Raw genomic sequence first — 24,632 nt, 5'->3', positions numbered from 1 at the left:
AGAAGTCTCCAATAATTATTTTCTTACCTTTTAATCTTAAAGATTTGTGTTCATATTCCACTACTATTGAAGGTGCAAACATTGGCTCCTCAGCCCATTTCGGGACTTGTGGTAATTTTGGAACAGATTCCCTCTCTTGAAATCCTGTGTAATTATCACCCACATTTTGCCTTGTAGATACATCTTGCAGGGGTGGCCTAGCTGGTGGAACACCAGCTCTCAGGAATGGCAGTGAAGCATGCCTTGGAGTCGGTACAGGTGGTCTTGTTGATTGTATAGCAGACCTTTGAAGAGGTATAACAGGTCTTAAATTTGGAGCAGCAGACCTTTGAGGTGGTCCAATATTCCTAGGAGGTGGCCCATTGTTAAACCGAGGTCCATTGTTATGAATACCATCAAATGAAGAATTTTTATTGTAATATTGGTGTTGAGACTGATCATTTACTTGGTTTGGAGGTGGGAATCTATTCATAATTTGTTGATTTTGAGGAATAGAGAAATTTTGGCCAGAATTTTTATTAAAATATGGCTGTTTGTTTCCATATTGTTGTTGATTATTCTGGAACTGTTGATCATTTTGTTGCTGAAAAATATTCTCAAAGTGTTGAGTCTTCTCATAGTGTTGATTATTTCCATATTGTTGAGTGTTTCTATTTTGTTGCATATTTATAATATGTTGATTATTTCCATATTGCTGTTTATTCTCATGTTGTTGTTGATTGTTTCCAAATTGTTTAATTTTATATTGTTGATTGTTCTCATATTGTTGTTTATGTCCATACTGTTGATTTCTGAATTGTTGAGTGCTTCCCTGTTGTTGCTGTTGTTGATCACATTGTGGACTACTGCCATATTGCTGATCATTATGATATTGTTGATTGTGAAATTGATTGTATGCATGTTGTGCATTATCATCGTGGTATGATGGACTCTCAGCATATTCTTGATCATTTTCATAGTGCTCACGAATATTGTCATATTCTTGAGTGTAGTTATTTTCCTCTAAGCTCTTCACTTGATTGTTCTGTGTATAGTTGTGATTATTATTGGAGCATAAAGTACTGTTGATAGATGAACTTGGTGCATTAGTGACTCGTACCATTGAAAGAATGTTCATAATTTTTTCATCACCAAGAATGTTGTCAATTCCTTTCGAAATTGTGGTATAATCAGGTTTTTTAGGCCTTGCTTGTGTTGTATTACTTTCATTGTGATCGTCAACTGTTAAATCTACTTTAGAAGTTTCTGCCAAACTTTTGTCTCTTTCTGGTACCAAATCTAATCCAGGTATACCTTCAACTGAGTTACTTGTTGGCAGAAAATTAGTATTTCCTGTTGTATTATTATAATCATTTGTAGAAATATCATATCTTGTAGTTTCATTCGCTTGGATTTGATTTTGTGGTTCTAAATCTTTAATATTACTATTGTTGTAGTTTAAGGGAGGATTTTTGCCTGGCTGATTACTATTAATCTCATAGTGAGAAGAATAATTATTTTTGGTATTTTCTTGGTATTTAGATTGCAGATTACTATGATTTGTGTTTTGTGGTGGTGGTCGAACAGGAGTTGGTGGAAGAGGTGGAGGATTGCTTTGAAATTTTGCAATGTTTGCATTTCCAGATGCCAAAAGACTTGCTTTTTTTTGTTTCATTTGCTGACGTCGCTCAAGCAGTTGCGCTCTGCATGCTTCAAACTTTTGTTCATATTCCTTATAGGCTTGTTTGTCAGGGTGGTTAATATTTTCCCTTCGCCATTTATCAATCTCCTCCTCCCATTTCTGAAATTGAATATCAAAGAGTCTTTCTTCCTCTGCAAGCTTTTTTAAGGCGTCTGCATTTACTGAAGATGTCACATCTTGGCTGATGACTGCAGTAGAGGATGAGTTGATATTATTACCTGCTGTAGGTATAGTATAGTTATAAGTTCCTGGCTTATGCTGAGGTGGTGGAACTGGAGCTAGTTTGGTTGGCACACTGCCATACAAAGGTTGGTTGTTCTCATGTGGTGGGGGTGGTGGAGGTGGCTTATCTGGTGGTGGAGGTGCTGGCAGTGTTGCAGTATTAGATGGTGGAAGGGGAGGCACGCCACTCATTGATTGCATTGCCTGTATTTGTCCAAGATACTGAAAAAGATAAATTTTAACTTAAGAATGTTTGAGCATTAGGCCAACAAACAATGCAGAAGAATCAATTTGCCCTATTTATTTGTAGATTATATTCACCATCAAGTCACTTAGCCCTGTTGAGAATATAAGAAAATTACATGGGTACTCGACACTACAGCTTGCACATAGTTCATAAATCTTATGGCAATTTGGAGAAATTTACTTTTATAGTAAATCTAGAAGAAGTCTTAGGAACCCTCTCGTGTTATAAGATGATGCAAACACGTGTTTGAATAACTAAACAATAAATAGCAGTTGCCGCACAGAATTCTAAAAGAATAATAAACAATGAAAAGCAAGAACATCAAAATGGTATTAAGTAAAACATAGGGTATACAGTGTTTAATATCTGTAAGCTACAACAAGAGGATTATATTTTCAAATAGGCATTTTATTAAAAATTAAACAATTGCAAATTAAAAAAATTTTTCAGTCTAATGATTATACTGGCTCCCTTTGTTACACATAGACCTTTCAAATTAAATAATTATCCTTTTTAAATAAAGTAATTAAAACTTCGGATTTGATACAAAGATAATAATAAACGTGAGATTAGTCACTAAAAGTAGTTTTAATTAGTTAGGTACTTAGTTAGAACTGTATTTATATACTAGAGGTATTGGAACAATTTTCATTTGTATATTATTTTTTTTGACTACATTGAATTTCAACTACAGCGATACATTAAATCCCTATCACATTTAATTTTTTTTTACAAAATTTTAATTAAGGATCATTAAACAACCAAGTAGCATTAACATAAATGTACAAACCTTTTCTCCGCATTGATTTTGCCACTGGGCATATTGCTGTTGCCACTGAGTCCACTGCTGCCAATTTTGTTGTTGAAGCATTGCCCATTGCTCCGGAGTATAAGATGCCATATTAATATCTGACGGAACACCTAGCCCAGTATTCCAAGGCCCTGGTTGCATAGGCCACGACATTTTATTATAAGAATTTAATACAGTTGCCTCCAAATTTAACAATTGATCACATTATAGTTTCGAGATCCTTCATCAATATTACTCAATTAATCTGAAAATAAGTCTAACAAACACTAAAATTGTACATAGAATTTTTAAATACAGGTATGTTTGTTATATTCTGATTGAATAGCCACAAGTTTCATATGTATTTTCAATCTGAATGGCGGAAATTAATGCATCCACAAAATAGCCATTTTGTAGTCAAGTCAATACAAATATTTTTTTGTTTTGTTCATTGCAAAGGCAAAGGAAATGATAGTTATACATTAACATCATTTGCAAAAATAGACCAAGTAAAAGCTATTTAAATGAGACGTTTTGAGAGTGCTGCGAAGTTTCAAGTTAAGTGAATTACTTTATTTCCTTAATTTAATGTTTCTTGGTTCTTTTTCTGAATCGAAATTACATGTAATAATAGCATAATAACATTTTAGCTTGCCTGCAAGTGCACAAGAACGACGAAATGAAACAAAATACTTCTTTATCTCGGGTTCCACCAAAAAGCCCATTAAACTCTCGGTAAATTACCAATATTTCACTAAAAAGCATTTATTTCATCTCTTCCAATACCTACTGGGTTGTCAGTTTCAATTTATACAATTTCATTTCTTAATCAATTCATTTTGTTCTGTTCTATTTCAGATTTCATAAAACAAACATGGCTTCAATGCTTTTTTACAAAAATGTGTTGTGTGGATTTGTTTTCTTTGCCTATCTAGGAGGACAAAGCAACTACAATAATCTATGATTGGCTGTGTGGAAGTGAACTTAGCTAGTGAGGTACTTGTGTACGGCACAGAAATATCGATTTGCTTGAATCATTGTAAATCATTTCTACCGCCTGCTTCCCTGTTCTTATTAACTACTGAGTTGAATCTATATTTATTTAGAAATATTGGCAATTTTTATGTATTTAGTTTCAATTTTTTTTTTTAAATATAGAAGTATTGAAACTTCGTTTCATTCTAACACATCCATATGGAATATAGCTCTTAGTATCATATTCGCTGATTTAGTATTTATGAATTATGTTTTTTAACTCCTATTCAAAAATGAGGAGCTCTCAATCCGTCTTGATTTTTTTTTGTGTTGTTACCTCAGAACTTTTCCTGTATGAACTAACTTTAATTATTCTTATTTTGTTTAATAGTGGTGCTTTTTATGTGATGCCATTTAAATTTTATTAAGATCTGATAGATCTGAAGATTAGTTTTCGAGCTATCCTTAATGATACATATTTAACTGACTTCGACTACATTAATGATATTTTCTGTATAGAATTATTTAAAAGAGCACCATAGTGTTAAATTGATTTAATAATGATGAAACACTACAAACGAATATAATAATATATTTTAGATAAAAAAATAAAAATAGCAATATTTTTCATGCCTTCGAAGGCTGATAGTAGTTGCAGTGCAACTGAGCCTCTGCCTAACGAATAACCTATTACCATATACCTAGATAAATTTAAGTACTTAACCTGAATCCAGTTCTAGCCTGAAAAAGGACAATCACCTAATTGACTATAGGCTATCTGATACATCAAATCATCAGATATATCTGTCAAGAGCAATGTGTCTAAACACATTGTGATACAAATCTCTAACTTTTTTCAGCATAAAAAGAAAAACTTCATGTAAAATTAGATTGGAAAATGACCAGTCTTAAAAAATTAAGTCAATTAAAATTTATATTTCTTTAATTTGTTATACTGTATTCAAACATTTATTTCTACCTATTAACTTCAGTATTTTCGAAGGAATCAATCACGAATCACAAATGGAATAAAACGACACAATATAAAATGAAATAAAATATCCCAGTAAAATGGTAGATGAACATTGAAACTACAGTGGATGTTTTGGGGGAACCTGAAAAGTTAGGTCCAACTATTTCCTTTCATTTTCCATACTTGTACACCTTCAGGGATGCTAAACAATTATATACCATCATTTTAACATGTTGAAGTCTGAACTTAAGATGAATTAAGAATATAAAAAAAATAGCATAACCTGATCGGACCGGCTTTTTTGCCGGAAATTCGTGCCGGAAAACAATAACACTACAGACTACTACAAAATGCTAACACACAAGTTAATGACACATTTTTAAATATTTATAGCAATGATATTTATTTTTAACTAGCAGCATAATTAAATTCATGTCGTAATTATATCCAATTAGATTAAAAAAAATTTTTTAAGCTTATTATTAAAACAGGGTTAGGAAAATAAGAAGTAACTCAAAGCTTTATTCTTATTTGCGGCCCAGCACCACTAAAGCCATTTGGTCTATCCATATATACCCATCTTGGTTTCCCATACACATTGATAGTTTCATTTCGATAAATATCCCCACGAATGTCACCTAATGCTCATTTAATTTAATGAATGGGGCCATTAAACGTACAACCCCTCTACACCGAAATGTTTTGACAGTTTCACGACAGGCAGAATGGCTGTCTTAGCTTTGTGGGCTCTTAATATGCCCAAATAATCATTACGTTTTTTTAAACTTTTGATGGTTCATTTCTGTGGTGCATTTTCATCACCTTAGATTAAATAGCACTAGATTTCAACCCGAAACAAAATTTCCCAACACTATGAGAGCAAGACTAATGTTTGTCTTCGTTTATATATATATAAATGTGCATATATTATACTCTCTAAAATATCAATATTAAAGGTTTTTCAATTATATCGTTTAATTAATAAAAAACTTAATAATTGCAGAGTTTTTAAAATACGTTGATGGAGCAGGCATTTTACAGTCGATATGTCATAACTATTCGCTCATGTCTTTCACTTCACTATTAAGACGCCATTTTTGCGTTGAGTTTGACTTGTGTTTCGTACAGTATCTGAAAATTTGATTGTTTCATGGTATTAAAAATAACTGCATATGTTTATTTACAATATTTTGTGCCCAAATGAGATATGTTACTAGTGTATCATAATTTTGGTATATTTTTGTGAACTGTTTACATATAATAGTCTGCGCGGGAAATGTGATTGCGTCCCGTTTCTTTTTCGTCAACAAAAACGTTACCAATAACTAAATCGTAATAAAACACGATGTTGTCCAAAACAATTCTTTCGAAAAACAGGAGGACAAAATCTAAGTTATCAAAAAATTTAGAACGTCTGTTTAAAGAAGGAAAATGCCGCGAGTGTTCTGTAGTGGTTACACGAATGGACTTTGCCAGGATATTGGGAAAATTCACCAAAGTGAAGATTCAGTTTCAAAGCAGTAGCAGCACAGTTAAAGGAAAATCAACTAATCCAAATTTAAAATCAAAGTTAAAGAGTAACGAAAATGGCTTCGTACGTAATGAGGACTATCCTACAAAAGAGAGTTCCAAAGGAAAGAAATTAAATCAATCTACAAATTCTAAAGCAGCAAATATCCTCAAAGAGAATAATAGATTAAAAGAATCTTTAATAAAAGACCGCAATTCTAACTACAATAACATAACTAATAATATAAAAATTAAACACTATCATGTTGTTTTTTCCACACCTAGTAATAGTGATAATAGTGATTCCAAACCAAATACAACATTGGCAGAACTTTTGCTGAAAATTGATGAAAATTTGCTCCCTTCTGATGAGTGGAGTATAGACTATAATCCAAAACCTGCTCTTGAAGAGCCCACAGATGACAAAGTTTATGATAGAATTGCTGCAGAATTGGAAGATTTGATGAACAATGGAAAAACTACATTAAAGACAGAAGAAAAATCAGATGAGTTTCCATCAATAATGGACATTTTAAATGATAAAACAGTAAATAGTAAAGAAATTGAGAAAAGCGATATACCAGACGCTAAAACCAATTTGGAATCTAGTGATGTGGAAGCAATATTACTTGGCGAGCCTACTTCAGGAAGAGAAATTACAGAGTCAACACCCATGGAGGTTGAAAATAATGATGTGAGCAATTTAATTGCTGATGTTGCTCAACTCAACACATTGCAACCGAGTGAAGAGCCAATTAATAATGTGCAAGCTAATGAAAATAGTGACATTGTAAATCCTCACAGCCCCTCAATCTTAGATGAGGCACTTCAAAAAGGAATTGAGGAACATTTACCACCCGAGCCACAAACTATAACTAATGATACAGAATTAACTAAAAATCATGATAAAGAAAATGCAGTAATACCAGAAAAACCCAATGACCAACAATATTTAAATAATGAACCTGTGACGAATAATCAAACTATATATAGTGATATCAAAAATGAAACTGAAAAGCATAGTAGTAAATTAGGCCCATCAGAAGATCTATCCATCAATAGCAAATTATCAGCAAATGCAGACTTGATAACTGAAGTTATCTTTAAGAAAAATAAAGACGGGGAATGTTGCAAGTCTGTAACATGTCAAAAGAATCTTATGTACTTCATACAAATAAATGGCACATCTGTTGAACTAGTGGGAGCACCAAAATTTATAACCAATTTAGATGACTTACAGATTCTTTTACAAATTGTAAATGAAAGTGAATTGAAAAGTTTCCATGTGCTACAATGAAGAAGAAACAGTTATTCTTAGTTACAAAGTAGAATAGAGGAAACTATGTTTGTTTTAAAATCATAGTGTAAGAGTGCCTCCTAGGTATTGAATACCTTCATTATTTCATTTAAATGACGTATTGTTCATTTATAACCAGAGTAGTGCAAGTTTATATTATATCAAAGTTATTTTATAGGTTAAATGTTACAATTTGACTGAATTTAAGTGAGGTATGTACGTTATGTAATGTAAATAAAAAATGATGAAAATATAATTTTTAATGTACTATCATTGTATGTTTTTTTTGTGTAAGAGAAATAAATATTACATATTGTGAGCTGAGTGAATTTGCAATGCATAAGTTCAACACTCAAGAACTCGCTTAAAAATAAAAGTCAGCCAAGTAATATTTAACTTGTTTTCATTCAACTGATTTAATTCTATGTATTTATGTAGAGATTTAATAATAGTTTCATGTGAAACAAAAAATTAACATTTAATGATTAGTAATGCTATGCAAGTAATAAAGAAATTTATAGTTTTAGAATCAATAGATTCTTGAAATATAAGTAGGTAGGTAGGCAGGTGGTGACAATTGATACTATATTGTTTAAATAAATTATGATATAGGCAATATGAACATCTATCTGTTCACCATTTTGAAGATAAAAAAAAACATACTAAATTGTATTAAAATACAATTTACTTGGTTAGAAAAGAAAGGCATCAATAACTTAGATATTTCTTCAGTCAGTCAGTCATTCTGTCAGTTTTTGTTGCAAGCCACGAAATTACGTTGGCAACATCGTTCCGAAAACTGAATTTTTATAAATTTCTGTTATTGCGATCAAAATCTTTTCCCAAGCTACATTTCAGAATTTCCCGTTATTTCATTTCCCCAATTAAAATGCACGACATGATAAGACATGTTTTTAGCCTGAGCGCACATTGTAAGAAGAGTTTGTTAAAATAAGTTTTTTTAACGTTTCTACTGTTCAAAGTTCACGAAAGCTTCCCGCGGTGGAAGACGATAGGTACGCAAAACGATACGGACGATGGTTTTCGAATGAGCTGCGAGCAGTCTGCTGTTCAAAATATGTAATCAGGGCTTAATATTTCAAGAAAGCTATTTTCACATTGAGCTTGAAATAATATGTACACACCTTTTTTTTACTAAACTTAAGACACAATACTGAGGCATTTTATTAAGTTCGTTAAATATTTGTTCTATTAGGATAGTAATTTGTTTATGGACTAATAGATTTACATAATACTATGTATTTAATTAATAATAGCTTTTCAAATAAACATATTATTTTATGTTCCCTCTTTTATTCCAGTTGGACGTACTCATACTTTTTACAAAAGAAATCATTTTTCGTAGGATAACTCGTTTGTGTGCCTTCCACTGTAACCGAAATGGTTGCGACGGCACAAGCTGCGCCGATTAATTGGTGCAGTGGATAATCTTTATACTCGACCAGAAATGTTGCCAAAGCTCCAATGAAAGCATCGCCGGCACCCTGTGAAATTTTAATGGCTTATGTAATGGCCGTTTCAAATTCCAAAGATACGAATTTACAATAATTTTATATCAATATAAAATTGGTACATACTGTGGTATCTACAGGATTAACAGCTTCACATAAAACATGTTTAGGACATTCTTCGTTTTTTGACATATAAACAGCTCCTTCAGATCCTAGTGTTATTATAACTGTTTCGCAGCCAGTTTCCAGCAATTTTTTTGCAGCCATTGAAGCATTCCTGTAATTTTGTGTGATTTTGGATTGAACAATATGCGGAACATACCGCTTAATAGCTCATTTTCACGGGCCAATACATGCAAAGATTTTTCGCAGACAGTGTAATGTCCGATTTAATTCACTGGTTTGTATTCAACTACGAGTATACGAGGTGCGGCGATAGCTACTACATTTTGAGATATATCTCCAGAAGTGTTTGGCCAAAAAGCCTTTCCAATTTCAACGTGACCAGTGGACGATCTAGAAGGCTCACAGTTCGCAGAAGAATTTGATGACAACTGCTCGAGCATAATTCAGGCCTATAAACTAAGAGACAGCTACTTCACGAGTGCATCTACAAACAGATCGGAATGGCAACCCACTAAAACAATTCGGCGAGAAACTCAGCGGGTTCATAAGTGGCTAAATGTCACGTGGAATTTTTCGAACGAATACGGCGACGTATATTTTGAATGCTGCTAGTGATAGACCTAGTAGCGTTCGACTAGTCAAAAATCTATGACAGATTTGCCTACGGTAACTGCCAGACACATAACCTTCCAGTCTGGTGTGTCGCCTGGTTAAAGAGATTATTCGGGGAAGTAACATTCCTACATCCGAATAAGAAAAAACAGGCATCGAGTTCCCTTAAGAGTATTTCCATACGTGTGGAGCAGGGCAAGCTACATTCCGCATGCGGGCCCTATCGACCGATGAAAATGAGCTATAAAATAAGTACTTACGAAATGGAGACATCCACATTAGTGAGAACTGATGCTTCTAATTCATTAACACAAAGTATAGTACAAAATGGCAAAATTTTCCGAATATCAGTCAACGCTGGAGCGGCATTTAATAGTTTTATCTGAAATTCATTATATACAACATTATCTTTTTCAGGTTAACCTCAAGAAATTAAGGAATAACTCAAGCTTATTTTCTAATTACTGACAATTTTTTTATTTATTTAAACAGTTCAAGTGCATCAGCATCATGTCTAGTAAAGCGAGCTTACACCATTATTTAACTTAAATGCTGTATAAGTAGTTTCAAACGGAGTTTCAAGCTGTCCTATTAGAACATCAGCATTTTTTATCAACTCAATTGACTCTTCTACATCTTGGACACTTAGACATTTATTAGCTCCCGGTACAATAACGATTTGATTTTCTCCGTTTTCTGCTACAACAATTTGTGCTACGCCTGTTGTTTCATTCTTTGTGATGTGAACATAAGACACATTAACACCTTCATTTTTGAGATGGTCTTTATATTTTTTACCCCACTGATCATCCCCCACCTGAAAGACCACTTCGTACATTAAATAAACCCAATACAGAGTTTTTATAGCATTTGAAAATTGATTATCTCACTCTACAAATCATGTAGGCATTTCCACCTAATTTCGCAGCAGCAACACACTGGTTTGCACCTTTTCCTCCGAAACTGGTAGTGAATTTTGTACCATGTAAAGTTTCTCCAGATTTAGGCAGTTTCGGTGCATATCTAGCATAAACAAATGTAAAAGCGGTACGTAATCATTATTAATTGAAATATTCCCATTTAGTAACAAAAAATTTACATCAATATTTATTGATAGGTGAGTTGAGTTTCTAGCTAAAGCGAATTATTTTAATATTATCTAATAATATTAACTGGGAACAAATCACGCAGTCATCCGGCCCCAATTTAGGATTCCCTGTGTTATAGCTGCCAGAGACTGATAAACATACTTATATATGTTTAAATTTATATATAAATATATAAGCTAGGAGTACTCCTAGCCTTATTTAAGTGTAACACATCGCAGAAGAAAGCGACTGATTAAGAAGAAGTCATTGCACTCTGTGTCCACTGGCTTCATCCAGCGAGACATTCTGATTGACCACGGACCGAGATGGCTGACATAAACTGGTAATCTCCACGGGTCTGGTTACAATCTTGACCGCGGTTTTCTTCTACCTCTCCCAAGCTCTGTCCCAAGGAAGACTGGCGAGACGAGAGAAAATAGGCGTGAAATTTTAGAGGTCCCTTAAGCCTTCCTGATGACAAGTAAGTGCCTTTTATGACACGCCCGCGTTTAGAAAAAAATATATTACCTAACCATTTAACGATTTCGAGTTTTCTGCTTCGCTCACAATGGGCCTTATGAGAAGGCTCAAGGTCACCCAAAGAGCAAAGGCTATGCTCGGAGTTAGCCTACGTGATCAAATGAGCTCAAGAAATGAGGTGATTCGCAGGAAAACCATGGTAAATGACATTGCCCTAAGGATTGCGACGTTGTAGTGGCAGTGGGCAGGGCACATTGCTCGTAAAACGGATGGCCGTTGGGATCGGGAAGTCCCGGAGTGGCGACCACGTAACGGAAGACGTAGCGCGGATAGGCCTCCCACAAGATTGACCGACGATCCATTGAGATTGGGGGATCCGCTGGATGCAGGCAGCGCAGGACCGATATTTGTGACTTGGGGGAGGCCTATATCCAGCAGTGGTCGTCTGTAGGCCGATAGAGAGAGAGCTCCTTCTCGAGCCACCGCACCAATTCGATTCGTTGCTTTCCACGGCATCTAGGCTCTGAGCTAAGGAGCAGTTGGGGGAAGAATTACTCGGCTAAGGTTTAGAAAAAAAAATTAAGTGGTTTCGGGACACGTAGCGTCACAAATACGATGCTGCAATACTTTTAATCGGTTTTCGTCCTTGGATAAGCCGTGCACTCTAGAGGTTTGACTGGAAGAGGACTGACTCTTGAGACATTACGATCCATATCTGAGGCCTGGACACGAAGATGGAGCCTTTTAGAGGACTTTTGAGGAATCGCTCCGGAAAAGGCTACAAACACTATCCTCGTTCAATATAGGCGGGGCGCTATACCATCATGTACCTCCCATGTAGCCTCCACCTACTAATCGGCTCCGACGTCGAGAATATTTAGGGCGTAAGAAATGAACACAATACGCCACTTCCCGGTCAGACGCGGTGTTGAAACACAGCAGGAGTGACTACAAAATTCTTATTAACCTCATAATTTACATAAAAATTACATAGATGCCATTAATGTTAAAAAATCTTAATCGTAATTCACATCTCATTAATTACAATGATGTTGACAATCAAAAAGTTACAAGAAACATTATTTTAGTCATGGTAAGTTTTAAATACGTACGTTGTAAAATCCACACTACAAGAGCCAAGAACTACAAGTTTATAACCATTTTTGGTATCCATTTTTTATAAACTCACCTACCAACTCACAACTCACAAGTGATTTGTTAAAGAAATTTCGTATTACTTTACTGTGATGAGGAAAAATAACCTAATCTATTTGACGTTTACTTCTGATAATTGTATCTGTTCTGTTGTTTGGTTGTTACCAACTCAGATAAAAAATAGTAAGAATCCAGTAATCACAAGTCAAATGGTAATACACCGTCAGTCGTACCTATTTACTGACACGAGTAAGTAAATAGATACTAGATATATGTACTATGTAAAATAAAATTATGATTCGAACTAATCAATATTTATAAATCAAATTTAAAATTTTGAGGACGATTACTTTAAAAAAAAAAACTTATACTGAGAGCTTAAGTGTATTAAAATCCATGTCTGATGAGTGAGTACCTACGTAGGTATCGTATTAATACATTGCAAGAAAAAAAAATCGATTAAATAATAACCATGGAGTTAATAAGTACCTACAATATATAATAATATTTTTTATATATTAATACCTATAAGTAGAGCGCGCGTCACGTAAAAAGAACGCTGGAAGAAAGTGGAGGGGGTGTGTTTGCGCATGGATACACTCGCGCACGAAAATACTAAGTACTTTTGTTTTATTTTTGAAGTAATCTTTCGCTCGCGGCTTCGTATATTGGTTATTGGTATGTACAGTTTAGTAGTTGTGTACTCTTGTAGCTGTATGCAGTTACATGTTACAGGAGAGCGCAGAAAGATATCATAAGTTTGAAGTTAAAGTAGTTTATGAAAGTTAAAGTTTAGGTAAAGTTATAAAGATGATAATTTCTCTTGATGTGAATTGTACGATTGTTAGTGATGCACTCTCTTGACTGTAATTAAATTAATATTATATTATTTGTTGTCACGCGGCAAAAAGTGGATCGCGTCGCGAGTAAGCATGACGTTCTGGTACTGGTCGGCATTCCTTAACTATAATAAAATTGTACGGTGGTAAGATCGTACATGGTAGGTACATTAAAAATAATATATTAGATAGAATTTTATGAAATAGAATTAAAAACATGTTTAATTTCTGCGTATAATGTTTAATCTGAATACGAACAGACAGACAGACAGACATACAGGCAGACAGACAGACGGACGGACGGACGGACAACAAAGTGATCAAAGGGTTCCGTTTTTTTCCTATTGAGGTACGGAACCCTAAAAATTAAATTAGACTCGGGAACATTTTGTTGCCACTGCGGTCCGTTTCATGCATTATTTCAAATTATCAACTGCATTATTATCAGCCTCTTTCTTCATAAAACAATATACGTCATAAATAATTTTTTTCACTTTTCTATGTAAAACCATTTTGTAATTAAAACTTATGTGCGCGATAGTATTTTGAGAACGAACGTAACGTGAACCCAGCGCGGAAAGCAAAGGTCGACTGACGAACCAATAGCACACGGGCAAGCATGCGGCAGGTGACCCGCCCGCCCCGCGCCGCACCTCATTCCACCAAATACATCGATAAATAGGCTAGTGCGCAGCTTGACCGCCAGCGTTCTTTTTAAGTGACGCGTACTCTACCTATTAAGTCAAGATGGGCGGTGGCAGCCACCATAGATAATGCACTTAATATTTCAGAGTTTATGGGCAACGTTGTTATACTCTGCAGTAGGGATGTTCTGTAACAGGTGAATATTAGAGACCTGTTCCATCTGTTTCGGTTCCAACATGGAGTTAATACGAGGGCTGCACTAAAAGTATCGGGAATGGAATATTTCCACTGTTCCTGTCATATTAAAATCTTTTTAATTGAAAACTCCTTGGCTTTAAAAATCGAATACCATTTATTTATTTAAAAAAAGATTCTCGGTCTTGTCACGAGGTTTTGTCAAACTTGTTTAGTCGTTGAGAAAATGGAATTGACTCGAGAAAATTCAAGAGCGATGATTTATTATGACTTTCGAAGTGGTTTAACACAAAAACAGTGTGTTGACCGGATGATTTCTGCATTTGGTGATGAAGCCCCATCCAAAACCACAATTTATCGCTGGTTTGCTGAGTTTCAACGTGGACGTGTCAAGCTCAGTCATGATCCCCGTCAAGGTCGTCCAAAAACTGCAGTCACCCAAGAAAACGTTGATGCTGTGCGTAAGCTGATTGAGGAAGATCGACATGTGACATACCGCGAAATTCAGGCAACTTTAGACATTGGCATGAGTCAAATACAAATAATCTTGCATGAACAATTAGGTGTAAAAAAGTTGTTTTCCCGATGGATACCGCATTCGCTCTGTGAAGAGCAAAAAGCGGCTCGCGTTACTTGGTGCGTCAGAACTCTCGTAAGATTCCACGCAGGATTCTCAAATGCTGTATACAACATTGTATCAGGTGACGAATCCTGGATATACGCGTACGAACCCGAAACAAAAAACCAGTCACGAGTTTGGGTGTTCGAAAATGAGTTAAAGCCAACAAAAATTATTCGTTCACGGAGTGTTGCAAAAAAAATGGTGGCCACGTTTGTCTCCAAAACCGGCCATGTTACGACTATTCCTCTTGAGGGACAAAGAACGGTTAATGCAGAATGGTATGCTAGCATTTGTTTGCCACAGGTCGTTTCTGAACTCCGTAAAGAGAACTGCAACCGCCGCATCATCCTCCATCACGACAATGCGAGTTCTCACACCGCGCACAGAACAAAAGAGTTCTTAGAGCAAGAAAACATAGAATTATTAGACCATCCGCCGTACAGCCCCGACCTAAGCCCTAATGATTTCTATACTTTCCCTAAAATAAAGAATAAATTGCGTGAACAGAGATTTTCATCACTTGAAGAAGCTGTGGACGCCTACAAAACGGCCATTTTGGAGACCCCAACTTCCGAATGGAATGGTTGCTTCAATGATTGGTTCCATCGTATGGAAAAATGTGTCAAATTTCGCGGAGAATACTTCGAAAAGCAATAAATACATTTTTAAATAGTAATGTTGTGTCACTTCGTTAATTCCCGAAATTTTCAGTGCCGCCTAGGTAAGCTAACTCCATAGAGTTACTATTTTAACTACTTATTAAACTCCATGGATAACTCTATGGGTTCCAGTGAAAGAATAGTTCTAGTAACCTGTTCCAAAATAACAGCTTGATCCAATATTACAGCCTGAACAAATATTACAGCCTGATCCAATATAAAAACCTGATCAAATATAATAGCCTGTTGTGTCCACATAAAGGATCAGTCATAAATGATATGAAAACGATTTAATACATTTTTTGAAATGAGAACAATCCTATTAATGATAGGTGCTATATATATTTTAGAACTGGTGGGTGGCGCATTTACGTCGTAGATGTCTATGGGCTCCAGTAACCACTTAACACCAGGTGGGCTGTGAATTTGTCCACCCATCTAAGCAATAAAAAAATAAAATAAAAAGATTAAAATAGGATGCAATAAATAAATAGAGATTTTAGGTAAGTATGTGCTTATGTTGTTTTAATCATACTATAGCATACACGAAATAAGTGAAAAATCAATGGCAGCCATCAACTTAACTTTTTCTTTGATCAGGTCGGCACAGCTTTAAAGCTCCAACTAACGTTTTTGCTGCTAACATGAGCTACTGATACACAATATTTACAGATATTTTTTTGTTAATTAAAAAAAGTTAAACATTTCATTGATATTATTTTTAATTATATCAGTTTTATTGGCTACTTTACTACCTAACACTGTATATATTTTCATTTTAATAAAATATTACATTATTAGAATATGATAATAATACTAAGTTAATAAATACATAAGTACCAAAAACAATATAAATTATATGAGGTTGTTAAATGGACGAAAGTGTAGTTTGCTGCAGTGATGCACGTGTACAACACAGGGAATCAATCACAACATATTAAGTGTATAATCTATGATCACAACTGACGGCATGTGACGCGACGCGGGAAGATCCAACCACGTAATCAATATGGCCGGTGCCACCCCCGTTCTTGCTTCGTTCCCTCAAACAGACACAAAAATGGGCTTCTGCGCATGTCAAAGCCAGATCTCAAGACTCAGGCCGATAGCTTTAACTCTAATTTTTTTTTTTTTTTTTTTATTGCCTTTGTAGGCAGACGAGCATACGACCCACCTGATGGTGAGTGGTTACCGTCGCCCATGGACTTCAGCAATGCCAAGGGCAGAGCCAAGCCGCTGCCCTTGGCACTATGTGCATTGTTGTGAAATTGATAGAATTATTTTGATGGAAAAAAATATTTTTGCTTTCGCACGGATTTTTTGAGATTATCTCTATATCTACTTTGATTGATTTCTTAGTACAATACAAATACGTCCGCATCGTGGAAGCCCAATATTTTTTGGTATTATTTCATAGCCTTCGTAGGCAGACGAGCATAAGATCCACCTGATGCCGAGTGGTCTCTGCTTACTTATCTGCACTAAGCATGATGACAGTAGTCAAGTATCGCCAAAATATACTAATTGATGTAGGTAATGAAACAGGCTTCAAGGATTTTGAAAAATGTATTTATTTTCATATTAATGACGAGATTTATGATTTATTTGTTAAAATAAATCTACAAAATACAACAATCAGCCATGATAGCTTAAACACCTATCTATATATAGACTATATAATCTAATTTTCCTTAAACAATTTGTTTTTCTATTAAATCAATTAAGTAATAACAGCTTTTGGGAACTTCAATGTAAGATCGCGGGCTCTTTGTAATTTTAAGCAAGGTACATTCCAGAATTTTAGATGCCTCCTGTTTTCTATAGTATTGTATCATCTCACTGTAGTCTAATATAGATTTAATTTGGAGAGATATTGTTGATGGTGATGATTGATTGGTGAAGGTTTATGTAATGTGGCAACGTGAAATTGCCTCTTGTAACTTTAAATGGTGATGTAGAAACAGAATGGGTATGAAGTTTCAAGGGTGATGTCATCTGATTTATTAATTTATTTTCTGTTTGAACGGCTTTACTTCTGAACTTGTGAGTAATAAATACTTGAATAGACTTATGATTAATTCTCGAGGCAATGTTTTCTGTTAAATTTTCTTATATGTTGTCATGCAAAACTAAAAAGTAAAAATAGCAAATTATTAGACACAAATAAAATGCAGGACTTAATATTATACCTACCTATAGTATAGTCCCCGGCACGTAACTTGGCAAGAATCGTCAGATGCGCAGAAGTCGTTTTTTAGGTCTCTTTGGTTGTCAAGCGGGACGCGGGAAAGACGTAGCACCGTTCCGAGCGCGCGATTGGTGAGTCAATCGACCCTCCGTTCCCGCACCGCGTCTACGTTCCGTTCGCTCCTGATTACACATGCGCCTACCAAATTGTAGGAACCCTTTGTTTATATTGAGTTTTTGTTACGAGTTGTTATTATTATTTTAAATTTAGTTTTTGTTACGAGTGTTATTTTTTTTAAATTGTTTGCAATGCCAGGACCAAATACCAATTACCATATAGTCGATTCAGTCACTGAGCGTTTTATTATTTACGCCAGTGACGACAGCGACTCTTCGTTATGTCAACGATGAGGAGCCAACTCCTTCCACCAGCTCAGGTGCTACCATAAATTTAATCCAAGGGGTAGCACTATTAGAAAATGATAGTGACGATGGCGACACATAATTTTTAATATGAAGTATATTTTTTTAAATAAACTTCTTAACTTTTAATTGTATTTTATTTATAACACCTAATACACTTAACGAATCCCTCTCTTTTCTTTAACTTTCTTCTAAGCACACAGGCTTAAAAACAAATTATGGCAAGTAAAAAATAAAATAAAATAAAATTATATGCGGGCAATAAAAGTGACCATTTTTTGTTGCAATGTGCACTATGCGCGACATTACCCCCACTACACCAAAACCTTGCCAACTTACGTGCCGCTTACTATAGAATTATTTTGTCCGTGCAATTTGGGTCATAAAACATAGCCCGGCTAGGGCGGTAGCGTGTGGCGCGGGCGCAACGCCATTATCGATAAAAACAAATGAGTCATCGAAGGCAGGTACACGGCGCACAGTGGGTCGATACTGTGATTTTAGTGACTTAGGGACCAACTTTGTTTTTTTATATTTTTTTTTATGTAGATAGATAGAGCTCGTTAATCTCAATAATAATTGTTTTGGGCAAAAATTACAAAAACTTTATAGTTTGGTCAGAAAAATGTGTTTTGTGATTTTTTTGTATGGAGCGGGTCACATTAAATTAAATTCCTGCTAAGTACCGCGAGGTCCCGCTTTGAAATTTTATTTTCCTTATACCTTGTCTAGTCTACTATCATTTGATGCTATGAACATGTGCATAAAGTTGCAACTCTGCCAAATAAATGGATCGAAAAAAATTAATAAATACATAGAATAAAAACCTTTATATTTTTTTCGTAAGTGCTTTTAAGTTAAATTTGATATGGATTAGTAAGTAAAAGCACGTAATGATACCCATAATTAAATAATACCTAACAACAATACATTTAGTAGGTCTCTAATTAAGCAATCTCTAATTATTAAGATAGTTAACATTATTTAATGAGGATAATTAGTTAAGTAGCCATTACTGGGTAGTAGAAAATATAGTAAACATTTGTTTGTCTCTGGAAGTATAAAGTGACCATGTTTATTATATATTAACTAGTGTTCGTTTATTCGTACTACTACTAACATCTCGTGATTGTCGTTGTGATCTTGCTGTTTCCGTTATAATTGGTAATTTTGTTAACAATTTAGGATTATTTATGATTTTAAAAGAGCAACTACAGTCGCTGTCTGATAATAAAAAACTCTTTCAATTCCTACAAAATCAAATAAACGTGACCGAAGAGAAAAATGTTGAGCTCCAAAAATTCTGTACGCAATTTTGTTCAAATATAAGTGCAATATGGAAACGAAGTAGTCGCATGTTAGCACAGTTTATAAGAAAAAAATGTGATTGGTTAGAATGTGCAATAAACTGGCCCGAAGGAATGATACCTGAAGCTATCAACACTGCACATGAAAGGCTCGAGATTTCTAATACACAAGATTTTGAAAATGTACCACCCTCAAATGTACTACAGAAGCCTCGACATCTATTTTTGCACCTCGAAAACCTTTTTAAGAATTGGGATCCAGGCAAAAACGAAGACGCATTGAACAAATTTACCAATCGCTTTCGTTATCCCCGGATGAAATGAAAGCTACTACAATTGCTAGTTTGAGAAACACTAGAAATGAAGATGTAGGAGAAATAATGAACCACTTGTCAAAATCACCCCGAAGATCTAGAAAAAGTTAATAAGTATTTAATTACAAGTAAAGTGAAAAGTAGTACATATTCTCCCGATAAGGCAATATTAGTTTCACTTAAATTAAGTGGCAGTATATAAACCTAAGAGAAGCAGCAAGTGAAAATGGGTCTGATTTATACCCTTCTTAATATAAAATTAAGCAAGAAAAGACCAAATGTTATCCAGGGTAAGACGAGGCAATTATTACTGAAGAAGGAGCTGCTATTAAAATGCAAGCATTACTAAACTTGGCGCTATATAGGCTTTTAGATGTGATTACTTCGGATTTGGACTCTGCAAGAGAGCTACTGCTTATAAGCAAATAGGCTTTGATAGAGCCCCAGGTCAAAGTCTAGTTCCTATAAGGCTTCAGAAATTTGATGGAACAATTGTTTGGGAAAACGACCTACCCTCATCAACTTTTTATTGCCGTCCAATAATGTTTAAATTTACAAAAGAAACGCAGCCAACAGTGACAATTATAAAAGCTAGCATAACAGAAGAAATAGAAAGACTTCAGCCATCAAAAATCAAACAAGTTGAAGTTAAGCATCAATTGCACATGATGATGATAGACGGCAAAATAACCTCATATTTTTCAGAAACATTTTCTGCTGTCTGTGATATTTGCAAAGCAAAACCGTCAGAGTTTTTTGGAGTGACTTGCTTATCAAAGAGAAAATAATGAAGAAATATTCCAGTATGGAATGCCATCTTTACATGCCTGGATAAAATGCATGGAGTGCTTACTTCATATCGGTAAATATAATTTTATTACTTCACAATTTTTTCATCGTATGTAGTTTCCTGTGAGATAATTTTTTAAATGACACTTTTTTTGTTTACGTCTTATCGTTTGGACTTCAAGAAATGGAGTTGCAAGGGGCGATGACAAAGAAAAAATAACAACCAGAAAAAGTGCTATACAGCAAGCGTTTAAAAAGGAATGCGGTTTACTTATAGATGTTGTCAAGCAAGGAGTAGGAACAACCAATGATGGCAATACTGCCAGAAGATTTTTCAGGGATGCAGAAGAAACAGCCCGCATAACAGGAATACGTAAAGGTTTCACGTGATTCTTCACTCTGTTGCATCTGGAGAGCGCGTTTCCAATTTTTCGGAATTTTTTAGATATACTGCAGAATTGTATGTTAATTTATATCCCTGGTATTATATATGCCTTCCAGTATCCATAAATTGTTGGCACATGGCAGTGATATATAATAATGAAGAACTTTGGTGCCATTCGTATAGGTAAGCTCTCGGAAGAGGCAGCGGAAGCTCGCAATAAAGATTTTCGGAAATATACAGAGAGATGTTATTCAAGAATGAGAAGTAGAACGTCGACTAATGAGGATATTTTACACAATCTTCTTTCGTCTTCTGACCCAAAGATCGAAAGGTGAAACAAAATATATAATATTTAGAGAGATTGCATAATTAGAGACCTACTAAATGTATTGTTGTTAGGTATTATTTAATTATGGGTATCATTACGTGCTTTTACTTACTAATCCATATCAAATTTAACTTAAAAGCACTTACGAAAAAAAATATAAAGGTTTTTATTCTATGTATTTATTAAATTTTTTCGATCCATTTATTTGGCAGAGTTGCAACTTTATGCACATGTTCATAGCATCAAATGATAGTAGACTAGACAAGGTATAAGGAAAATAAAGTTTCAAAGCGGGACCTCGCGGTACTTAGCAGAAATTTAATTTAATGTGACCCGCTCCATACAAAAAAATCACAAAACACATTTTTCTGACCAAACTATAAAGTTTTTGTAATTTTTGCCCAAAACAATTATTATTGAGATTAACGAGCTCTATCTATCTACATAAAAAAAATTATAAAAAAACAAAGTTGGTCCCTAAGTCACTAAAATCATAGAATCGACCCACTGTGCGGCGGCGGGGTGGTATACGAAGGGTGGTGAGACATTGTTAAGAGTCATTTGTACTTACGTGCAAATTATAGTACATTATGTCGAAGAGATATGTTTTTATATTTCTGGTGGTAGGACCTCTTGTGAGTCCGCGCGGGTGGGTACCACCGCCCTGCCTATTTCTGCCGTGAAGCAGTAATGCATTTCGGTTAGAAGTATGCTGCTATTGTATTATAGAACTGAGTCTTAGAACTCATCTTGATAGATTGGACCTTGATAGGTGGGTGACAGCATTTAGGTTAATGTCTAAGGCAGTGATTCTCAACCACTGTTCCGCGGCACTTTTGTGTGCCGCCAAATTTCAAAAGTGTGCCGCCAAATTTTGCGAATACTATATAATAATGTTAATATTATTAAATTATATCATTTTAAAAGAAAAATATTTTAAACATGAATATATATTTAAATACAAAAAAAAAAATAGTATATTTTAGTTTATTTCGTATATTAAAATTTTTTGATAAACTATTTATGCAGTGTGTTGTAGTAAGTAAATAATTAATAAAATCGTTAAATATGTGCCGCAACAAAAAAAAAGGTTGAGAATCACTGGTCTAAGGACTCTGGTAACCATTTAACGCCAGATGGACCAGTTAGCTCATCCCCTCCACAACACAATAAAAACTTTTATTATTATTCATTGAAAAACCTGAATACCTGATATAGAACACACTGCATACCAGTCCAATGCTTTGTTTATAGAGTCCTTGTATCATATTTTATTACATTAATCTCACTAATAATAAGTTAGTCGGTCAGTGTCTTTAAAATAAATATTCTAGTACATCAATTTTTAATTTTTATTGTTAAAAATTCTATTATTAAATTAATCATTAACAAGGTAATTTAAACAATTTCAACTTTCTTCTTTTCGAGTTCCCATTTTACTATTTGCTGTTAAACTTGATGAACTTAATTGGGTATCTTTACCAATATTTGCAGCAATTTCGGAAATTTTTGATTGCCTATAATCATATTTTGCAGCATCGAGCAATACATTTTGAATCCATAATCTATTATTTGGTTGTTTGACAATTAAATCTGGATATGGATTACCTCGCAGTTCTAATACAATTTTATTTGTATGTTCAGTATTCTGAGCTTTAGGTGCTTTAATCATTTTTGTATAAGAAACTGTCGAGTTTTCAAATCTTGGAACCAAAACTTTGAATAATTTATGAACAAGCTGTTTTTCAAGAAGCCAAAAATTGGCCATGTCCATAGTTGGTTTGTGACAGTCACCATGACGGATAGCTTCCGATATAAGCTGGAATAAATAAGTTAATATAAATACACTGACATAATGTTAACAATAATTCATCACATTTATTTTTGAACTCAATATCAACAATAATTTATCATTAGACTATAGAAGGGATTTCTCTCTTTTTACCTATCAATAATTATTAATTGAACACCATGCAATGCGTTCCAAACAAATTAAAATAGTAAAATTCTTTTATAACCAATCAATAAACAAACACTAAATATTGGCCGAACCAGTATATGTATTTACACATTATGGAAGCCTTATATTGTTATTTAATTAGTTTTAGAGTACATATCTCATTCAGTAGGCTCAAAAATAGTTTTTTTCAGTGTTAAAGCAGTTTATTTCTAATTCTAATTTAATTTCAATCTAACTTCAATACCAATTTATAAAGGAGAGACAACAGTGATAACGGCATTCACGCTGAGCATAGACACTATGAGCTCTGTTGATCATCTAACATCAGATAGCTTAAATAATTATCATCTATACCTTGAATAAGAGCATTAAAGTGCCTTTTATTTGTAATTATTTGTTATAGTAAGCAAAGCTATGATAGTATTCTACTACTGAGAACGTCTGAATAAATAAAGTCGTTACCCTTTCTGCATATTGGCGAGCTTCATCACCTCGGTTAATATTTAATTCTATTCTCTCGAATTTTATTAATCCTGTTACTGTTTTACGTAATTTATCAATCCTGCCCTCAGGACCTTTAAGATTTTTTAACCGACGGTTTTCTGGTTTAATATTCATACGAAGTTTGGAAACAAGTTTGGAAACTTCTGCTTGATTCATTGTTATCTTAATTTCTTTCTCTTTATTAAAATTGGAAATCTTAAATCTAACCTAAGTAATGGTCAACTGTCAAGTAGTAGTAGTTTTATTTTCCAATTGGAAAGGCAAAGGAATCATACCATACGGCCTAATCTTATATATATATATATATATGAAAAATGATATTATGAAATGGAATAAAATGAGATGAAAAGAAATGAAATCATATGAAATGAGATGAGATGATATGTGATGAAATATAGTCTCAGTAAAATGCCGGTCATTTCTGAGACTTTTTCAGTGGACTTTTTGGAGGATCCCGAGAAGCTGCGTCCAGCGGCTTTGTATCATTTTCCCACATTTGTGCACTTTCAGAGATTCTAAGCAGTTAATAAACCACCGTTATTACTCATTTGAATCCGAAGAAACACTACCTAAATAGAGAAAATAAAACAAATCACACAACCTTGTGGTGAATGGTTTTTTCACAAACAGCACTAGCAACGGGAGACATCCCTAAGAAAAAAAGACAGGCTGCCAGATAGAGATAAATTTCATGATAAAAAATTGTGTTCTACGTTTTTAAAAGGTTCAAAGATAAAAAAGCAAGTTAATTATTAATTTATACGATTTTAAGGTGCTTGTGGAATAAATAAGTGCTTCCTGTACTGCAGTTTGTGTTCAATCCGCAACGACAACAGTTGACAGCATAT

At 34.3% G+C, this 24,632-nt stretch overlaps 4 protein-coding genes and 2 long non-coding RNA genes across 16 annotated transcripts in view; 3 read left to right on the top strand and 3 right to left on the bottom strand.

Moving 5' to 3' along the window:
• LOC149500966 (uncharacterized) overlaps positions 1-3,369 on the bottom strand; it is a 45,116-nt gene extending 41,747 nt beyond the window's left edge. For all 10 annotated transcript variants that reach the window (XR_016324563.1, XR_016324565.1, XR_016324562.1 and 7 more), the window contains exons 1-2: positions 2,941-3,369; positions 28-2,125 (exon numbers count right to left, since the gene is read on the bottom strand). Coding sequence is in view for 3 of the 10 variants with exons in the window: in XM_089734620.1 (XP_089590746.1) it covers positions 28-2,125; positions 2,941-3,114 (2,272 nt within the window). In the remaining 7 variants the exon portion in view is untranslated. The remainder of the gene's footprint in view (positions 1-27; positions 2,126-2,940) is intronic.
• Positions 3,370-6,233: 2,864 nt separating this feature from the next.
• Positions 6,234-7,967, top strand: LOC149500965 (uncharacterized). The gene has a single exon (XM_089734795.1). The coding sequence runs from the start codon at positions 6,234-6,236 to the stop codon at positions 7,692-7,694; it is 1,461 nt and encodes a 486-aa protein (XP_089590921.1). The 3' UTR covers positions 7,695-7,967.
• Positions 7,968-8,972: 1,005 nt separating this feature from the next.
• On the bottom strand, positions 8,973-12,860 carry LOC149500964 (ribokinase). Of its 2 annotated transcripts, none has more exons than XM_089734796.1 (6): positions 12,585-12,860; positions 10,795-10,927; positions 10,437-10,721; positions 10,165-10,286; positions 9,293-9,443; positions 8,973-9,199 (listed from the first exon to the last, which is right to left on the bottom strand). In XM_089734796.1, exons 1-6 carry the CDS (start codon positions 12,644-12,646, stop codon positions 9,008-9,010), a joined length of 945 nt encoding a protein of 314 aa, XP_089590922.1. In that variant the 5' UTR covers positions 12,647-12,860; the 3' UTR covers positions 8,973-9,007. The 2 variants fall into 2 exon arrangements, with proteins under 2 accessions (XP_089590922.1, XP_089590923.1); XM_089734797.1 differs by having other exon boundaries at positions 12,662-12,860.
• A 6,433-nt stretch (positions 12,861-19,293) lies between these two features.
• Positions 19,294-21,229, top strand: LOC149500963 (uncharacterized). The gene is made up of 2 exons (XR_016324612.1): positions 19,294-20,680; positions 20,790-21,229. It is a non-coding gene; the product is annotated as an uncharacterized LOC149500963 (long non-coding RNA).
• An 861-nt stretch (positions 21,230-22,090) lies between these two features.
• Positions 22,091-22,660, top strand: LOC149500962 (uncharacterized). The gene is made up of 2 exons (XR_016324613.1): positions 22,091-22,123; positions 22,432-22,660. It is a non-coding gene; the product is annotated as an uncharacterized LOC149500962 (long non-coding RNA).
• mRpL17 (mitochondrial ribosomal protein L17) lies at positions 22,659-24,024 on the bottom strand. Its single transcript, XM_089734793.1, has 2 exons — positions 23,743-24,024; positions 22,659-23,139 (listed from the first exon to the last, which is right to left on the bottom strand). Exons 1-2 carry the CDS (start codon positions 23,938-23,940, stop codon positions 22,729-22,731), a joined length of 609 nt encoding a protein of 202 aa, XP_089590919.1. The 5' UTR covers positions 23,941-24,024; the 3' UTR covers positions 22,659-22,728.
• Between the last annotated feature and the right edge of the window lie 608 nt (positions 24,025-24,632).

Source organism: Bombyx mandarina, chromosome 18 (assembly GCF_030267445.1).
Source record: "Bombyx mandarina strain Sakado chromosome 18, ASM3026744v2".
Taxonomy (NCBI): domain Eukaryota; kingdom Metazoa; phylum Arthropoda; class Insecta; order Lepidoptera; family Bombycidae; genus Bombyx; species Bombyx mandarina.
Note: the sequence above shows the minus strand (reverse complement) of the source record. Positions and strands in the feature narration are given on the sequence as shown.